Source organism: Kryptolebias marmoratus, linkage group LG16 (genome assembly GCF_001649575.2).
Source record: "Kryptolebias marmoratus isolate JLee-2015 linkage group LG16, ASM164957v2, whole genome shotgun sequence".
NCBI lineage: Eukaryota > Metazoa > Chordata > Actinopteri > Cyprinodontiformes > Rivulidae > Kryptolebias > Kryptolebias marmoratus.
The window spans coordinates 5,110,549-5,117,657 of record NC_051445.1 but is presented as its reverse complement, the minus strand read 5'-3'; the positions used below and the strand labels follow the sequence as shown (position 1 = coordinate 5,117,657).

Sequence of the window (7,109 nt, the reverse complement as noted above, 5' to 3'; positions counted from 1 at the left end):
ATCATCAAAATTAAACGAAATAAACATTTGAAATATATGAGTTTGTATGTAATGTATGAATATAATATACAAGTTTCACTTTTTAAATGGAATTACTGAAATCAATCTACTTTTTCATGATATTCTAATTTTATGACCAGCACCTGTATATGGACATATAAGTCATTGCATGGCATGGTTTGAACTTTATTAGTTTAAAAATTATAGATTTCTTTGTGAATATTGATGCACCACAATATTAACAAAACTAAAAAATAATACTTTTAGATTACTTTCAAATCAAACATTCAACATGTCAGTGCAAACAAAACACATAAAGGCCTAAAGTTTATAAAAATACATTTTTAAAATATCCTCGGAAAATTTGAAATTTATTTTATAAATAATGTCTCAATAACGAGACATTTGTGTGTTAAAATACTATTTATGTGTCGCAGAATTGAGCATTATTATAGAAGAAAACTTGTCAAAACTGTCCTGCGTTTAAGGTTGTTTCCGATGCTGCAGGGAGTCAGTGAAGGCAGCATGCCCCCGGATGTAGAACCTTTGTTGTCAAAAGAGCTCCCCATCATGTGGTCTAGGCGCGCAGCAGGTCTTGTTTTGCGTTTCATACAATTATTTTAGAGACTTCCTTTAAGGGAATCTGTCGTTATCAACCAGTAAAAGTTCTGAAGCAGATTGAGGCGGATTTTCCGTTCAGGCTAACTTCATTTTCAGTAGTTAGAGCCACCGCCAGCATTAGCAAGCTAACGTTAGCCGTGGTTAACGTCATTACCTGTTAGTTAACGTTTGTATCAGGAGAACTGAAACTAATGTCCAACGACACTTTAAAGTGAAATGTTATATCTGTGAGGATAGTTGGATTTCATTTTAATTCATTAACATTTGCCATAGTGACACAGAATGGGAAAAAAGCCTCACATTAGTAATGTTACTGTAGCAACGGCAAAGTAAACATAAAAAAATATTGCTTTCTTAATAATGTTATCTCGATTTCTTTGTGGCTGTGACACTGAGTGAGCAGTTGAATGTTTTTTACATTACTAACACCCCAAATTGTTGTGCATTTTGCCGAGTGTGAATAAATATATTTGACTAAAGGATTTTACTGTCTTTTAAAGGCAAAGTACTTATACAGCATATGAGAACTTATCAAATATTCCAGTTAGACCTAAATATTGACATGTTCAGGTTCTTCTCTCAAAACCAGGCTGATGAAAATAAGTAAAGCGTGTTTGATTATGTTGTTTTTGTTTTGCAGGATGATGCATTTAAACTGGTTTCAAGTGATACAAACAGGAATACAAAGGAGGGGAGCCTGTTGAGGCTTTCAGAATAGGCAGGCCTTTGTTGCATTAAGAACATATTACATTTGATGATAACATGTCTGATATTATGATCCACGTTTGCACCTCTGACGACACCTCTCAGAGGAGTCATCCACCAGGAAAGGAAAAGAGGAAAAGGAAGCCATTTCATAAAAAGATGCAATACCTACAGGCAAAGGGCTACCTTAAAGGTAAACAAAATAGCAACTTTTTTAAGAAAGACTCAAGAAAGGATCAAAATCCACACCAGAATGGAGCAAAAACAAAACATGGACCACCTCCCACTGCCACACAGAACAAAAGTTTACCTCATTTGCCCACCACTGCCAGTGCCTTTCACAGTAACTCCAGGCCTTCAACATCCTCTCATAACCTACCGTCAATGACTTTCACTGTGATAAACAAAGGCGGCCATGAAAAGCCAAAGGAATCAGTGAGCACACAAGCATCAGCAACAGGCCCCAGCCCTTCAGTATCAGGAAGCCATAAACCCACCCCAGCATCAGTGGGGAACCCCACAAAGTACCTCGCCATTGACTGTGAGATGGTGGGTACAGGACCCAAAGGCAGCATCAGCCAGCTCGCTCGCTGCAGCATCATCTCGTACGATGGGGATGTGGTCTATGATAAGTTCATCAAGCCCTCCATGCCTATCACTGACTACCGCACGAAATGGAGCGGCATTCGACCCAGAGACCTCTTAAAGGCCACACCATTCTCAGAGGCCAGGAAAGAGGTGAGAAAGACTAAAAATCAAATATATCTGCAACAAGTCATCACATAAATGTTGCTTTAGCACATTTTGAAGACATATTCAAATATGACTTAGTGTTTATCTATTATCTGAGCGTTTCTACACCTGATTTGTGATACAAATAGTACCTGAACTCTTAAATAGTTGATTCCATATTCTAGGACTTTAATAAGTAGCTGGCAGTTCTTTCAAGTGATAAAAAAACTGTGGAAAGTTTTCCAGCTGACTGATAATATCAGATTTTAATAATGACAACCCAAGCAAACTAAAACATTCTTCTTCCTTGTACTGTTTATTTGTATTAGTGAGGACAACCCATACTAGAAAAAAGTCATTATTTTTTTTGGAGAGAACATTTAAAGATTTCTAAGTTAGACAGCAGAATATCTTGTCCATTTCTGGAAACATTAATACTAAACAAAGACAGACTGTGTTGAAAATATTAAACATCAATGACAGCAGAAGAGATTGTTGGTATGCGTGATTGTTCAAACCGTGATTGTTCTTTTTCTGTCATAGATACTGAGGCTGCTCATGGGGAAGGTGGTTGTTGGCCACGCCATCCACAATGACTTCAAAGCCCTCAGTTATACTCACCCCTCTGTCCTGACAAGAGACACATCCAGAATCCCTCTTCTCAACCTGAAAGCTGGCTTTGGTGAAAAAGAATGTGCTTCACTGAAGAGACTTACCAAAGCCATCTTCAATCGAGACATCCAGGTATGCAGAATGATCTGTGATGTGATGTGATGCAGCGTAAAAAAATTAATTTCTCTAGCAGTTAAATTAGCTGTTTTTCTCTTGGTTTGATTCAGGAGTTAATAGATACACAAGAATGCTTCTTTTAAGCATTACTTTATTTCTAGTAAGTGTGTAATTCAATACAAATCTGATTTTGACAACTTTTGTGCAGTGAAAACCTTTTGCATCTGGTTTGTTTTTGGCCCCCAGGTCGGTGACCATGGAATATTATGTACATGTCAAACTGTTGTCACTATGATCTAATAAATATCTCTAACTTGAAGCTGAACGTGTCTCTCTTGTCTCTTCAGGTTGGGAAGAAGGGCCACTCTTCTGTGGAGGATGCTAAAGCCACCATGGAGCTTTACAAAGTGGTGGAAGAGGAATGGGAGAGGACTCTTCTTTCCAAATCAATGGCTACTTAGTGCCATGTTTGAGGAGACAACATAAAAATAAAGTTAGTTAAACTGCTTAAATGTTGGGGACTCCTTCTGATGAAAATGAGGCTTTTTACCATGGTAACATTTCCAAATGATGTTTTAGATTTGTTTGAAGACATTATGAGGGGAATATTGTAGCATTCACCATTATTGCTGAGGATTTCCAGCTTAGAACTGCAGTGAATAACAGACTTTATCATGTAAAAAAAATAAGGCACCTGTCTCTTCAGTCTGGGAGATGAGATTTGTCTGAGCTGTTTTATCCAAAACAAACAACAGATTATTTGCTGAATGCTGATGTAGCCTTTCTGAACTGTAAAGCACATTTTAAGCAGGTGCAGTCATGTGAGCGTTGGGAATGAAGGTGTGCTGATTTCCTGTATACAATGATTCAGCGTACTAGGTGAGGTGAACGGGTAGAGTCACTTCTAAGTGAGCAGGAGGGGATTTTTTGTTTTATACTTTTTACATTGTTGATGTTTGTTACAAGAGATGCATGTTCAGATGTATAAATATACCTGAAGGAGTTAAAAACTCTACTTTTATAATGAAAGAAGAATAATTTCTGACCTTTTTTTTCCAGAGAAGAGAATATACACAAACAGTTGTATTTTTCAAATGTAATGTTCATTCTCAGGGTTTACATTGTGTTCAGATGGTGCTCCTGCCACTTAGGGGCAGTCATGTTTTTTGATTTTAGCTACAATTGTCTGTCTTTGAAAAGAAATAGGTTCTCCTAAACAACAAAGAGATCAATATCACATGGCAGATATTTCTAAGATGTTCAGCTGTTCCTGACCACATTTATCCATTAGTCATTCTTATAACAGCTGTGTTTGTTCTCCTCTTCCTATAGGTTTTATCTGACGATCAAGAAATTTGAAATTGGCTAAATTAATACCAGAGCAGAGCAGTTTTTAAATATTTAAAACAACAGTTTTTTTAAATTGTTTGACTAATCACTTTAAATACATTTCTTCATGTAAAGGTTTTAAGAAATGGGAGAATATAAATACTTTCTGAACAGTTGTTGGGGTTACAGGATACTGTGAAAAAAGATTATTACACAGTAAGTCCAGTTGAAATAAATTCACAGGTGTCCAAATAATGAAAGAATTTAAAAAACTCTGTTATTCTCCAAAACACAGAGGACAGGACTTCATGGACCTCATCAGAAGCTTTGAACTAAAACCTTTAACTTAACTGTAAATATTTAAATACTGCTGATGCTCTTCATCTGGCAGAATCTTCCAGGTATTGAATTATGGCTCCTTATGATCATTACTTCTTTATTGTTGTCAAAGTTGCTCTAAAGGTAAATTCACTGTTGAACTGTGTTTTTGTCATCGATATACATCACCTTTCCACTAGTGTCTGATGAAACACACATTTAAAAGGTGTTGTGGCATTCTTAATGTAATTTCAAAGTCTGTAATTTTCTGAAAAGCAATTAAAAGAATGTTGTTGACTCATTCAAATTAAACCATGTCTTATATTTTATGTCCCTCATGTCTATAAATACAAACAATAACTGCATTTGTTTGCAACATCAGCTGACTGTAAATGACTTGATGCTGAATGTGAATGCTGCTTGTAACTTCAGAGCAGAAGTGAACAGATTGAGGTCAAACCAGAGCTGGTGATCAGTATACAGTATTATGTTACATTTTATTTGAATATGTCTAATAAATACTGTTAGAACCACTTAATGCTTCTGGTAAAAAAAAAAAAAAAGTTCTAGTGTAATACATTTAGAAACAATTTAGTTCTGTTATTTACACTTGTGTGTTACTTCTAAAATAACATTTTGATTTTTACATTTAAAGTTGAATTATTGAAATGTTGTATTTTTGTCATCCAGTCTAGACCTTTGTAAATGTATTTTCCCATTACTGATTTTAAGTTGTCCTTTTGAAGTTTAAAACTAAAGATTAAGTGATTATTAGCTGTATTATTAAGAGCTGGAAGCACATGAAAGCACTGTTTGTCTGATTGGGAAATGCAATATAGATTTTAAGGTTTTTATCCCCCCCTGTGTTTCGTTATTGAAAGTTAGACATTGTAGATTTTCTTTGTTTCTTTTTTTTATATATCCCTTTCCATACAAGCATCACACAATATACACATTAGTCATGGCTCAGCAGTAGCTCCATGAGCATAATTCGATTTTTATTAAGAAGCCATCAGGAATTTTTCCATTCTGCAAATTTTTACTTAAACCTTCAGTAGCTGCATGAGCTGCAGTCAAGATCAGCATACAGGGAAGCATTGAGCTCCTATTTTATCAGCATAGAAAAATTGCCCAGCAGGAAATAAGATTATTTGAAGTAAGCTTTGTTAATTAGATTGGACTCAAGGGTTTAAATGAAAGAAAATTTGAAAATGCAGTAACAATTGTAACTTTTCTTTCAGATTTTAGGTATCCAAACTGGAAGTCAAACATTTTGAAGTGCCTCATAAAGTAATGATGGGATAGTTAAGTCCATTCTTTTGCAGCACTAATAATCAGTTTATCCTGTAAATTGTCTCATTAATAATTCAGTTTTTTTTGTTCAGTGTAATGCTGTATATTAAAAGTCATGATATTGAAAAGTCATGTTTTATCACATTTAGGGGTCAGTGACTTAAGGGTTGTTGGGACAATAAATACTAGAAGTGCATTGAGTTCACCTCATTATTACATCTATGATTATGTCATTAATTTAGCCTAAAATTTAATAAAAACAGAATATGTAATGGTTTACAAAGTAAGTAGTTGTACTAAATCTGTAATTTAAATCTTGACAGAAAAGTCACCACTAATTACCACTAATTCTGCCTCCTAGTGGCAAAAAACAAAACCTGAGCTCACGGCTTTAACAGTTATTCAACAACTAGACAGTTATAAAATAAATTATTGTTCGGAGTCTCATAGTTAGATTTAATTCAATAATTAAAATGTAAAAGAAATCGTTCATTGTGATTGTTATTTTGTTAACCTCTCAACTGGATTTATGTTTTCTCAGGCAGGAGGAGGAGGAGGAGGAGGAGGAGGAAGGGGGTTGGGGGGGTGCTCCTTGGTCTTTTAACAGCTCTCATCCCGGTTTCCTCTCTCTTCACCTCCGGGGAACAGCTCGGCCTCTTTAGCACCGAGGGGCAGCTGCAGGTCCTAAAACAATAAAAGCTGCACCTGCCGGAAGGTTTCCAGCAGAAGACCGCAGCCAGCTTCCGACACAGACTGAGAGTTTCCCCTTTTCAACATGAAGTAAGTCCGAGCTGTTTGATGCATTTCATCACTGGCAGGGGTTGCAGTTTCTTTTCCACTTTTAGGATTTTTATCTAATTTTGCACACGTCCTCTTTGCATAGTCCTGCAGGGAAATGACCATTTTTAGATCAGTTGACTTTAAAAGCATGATAAAGAGTTAATGGTGTTAAATGTCACCTGCTGGAGCATCTCTGCAAGTTTCCATAGAGAACAGCGCACCCAGTCAGTAAAAGTGCTGAAAAATTAAAAAATATATACTTCAGGTATCACCATACAGTCGTTTTAGGATTTGGCTTCTTCTTCTTCTTCTTCTTCTTCTTCTTCTTCTGAGAGGAGGGTGAGTGGGAGAGCGGTTGTCTTTTTTCTATCTTTAACTTTTTTTTCTTACTGTTTTTCACTTGGTGTTAATGTTTTTTGTCTAGTTTGTAAGTTTTGTGTCCGTTTGTCACGTTTTTTGGGGTTGTTTGTTGGTTTGGGTGTGGCCGTCGGGCGTGCCTGGCTGGCCGGCGTCTGACGACGCCATGGTGGCTGGTGGTGGGGTTTTCTCCGCGCTGACACGGAGGAACGGCGTCAAGGTGGGCGCCGGTTCTCCGTGCAGCG

The 7,109-nt window shown here is 36.5% G+C and overlaps 2 protein-coding genes across 3 annotated transcripts in view; both read left to right on the top strand.

The window, feature by feature from the left end:
* The first annotated feature begins 519 nt into the window (after positions 1 to 519).
* isg20l2 (interferon stimulated exonuclease gene 20-like 2) lies at positions 520 to 4,746 on the top strand. 2 transcript variants are annotated; one of them, XM_017428485.3, is made up of 4 exons: positions 520 to 592; positions 1,262 to 2,064; positions 2,602 to 2,802; positions 3,135 to 4,746. In XM_017428485.3, exons 2-4 carry the CDS (start codon positions 1,384 to 1,386, stop codon positions 3,246 to 3,248), a joined length of 996 nt encoding a protein of 331 aa, XP_017283974.1. In that variant the 5' UTR covers positions 520 to 592; positions 1,262 to 1,383; the 3' UTR covers positions 3,249 to 4,746. The 2 variants fall into 2 exon arrangements, with proteins under 2 accessions (XP_017283974.1, XP_017283975.1); XM_017428486.3 differs by lacking the exon at positions 520 to 592 and having other exon boundaries at positions 599 to 2,064.
* A 113-nt stretch (positions 4,747 to 4,859) lies between these two features.
* Positions 4,860 to 7,109, top strand: part of bcan (brevican) — a 33,864-nt gene continuing 31,614 nt past the window's right edge. Inside the window, exon 1 of the mRNA XM_017428567.3 lies at positions 4,860 to 6,507. Within this exon, the coding sequence (XP_017284056.1) occupies positions 6,503 to 6,507 (5 nt within the window). The 5' untranslated portion in view covers positions 4,860 to 6,502. The remainder of the gene's footprint in view (positions 6,508 to 7,109) is intronic.

Coding starts and splice junctions, on each gene's coding strand:
- isg20l2 (XM_017428485.3), top strand. CDS start 1,384: ATGTCTGATATTATGATCCACGTTTGCACCTCTGACGACACCTCTCAG. Junction 2,065..2,601: donor TCTCAGAGGCCAGGAAAGAG/GTGAGAAAGACT, acceptor TTTCTGTCATAG/ATACTGAGGCTGCTCATGGG. Junction 2,803..3,134: donor TCTTCAATCGAGACATCCAG/GTATGCAGAATG, acceptor TTGTCTCTTCAG/GTTGGGAAGAAGGGCCACTC.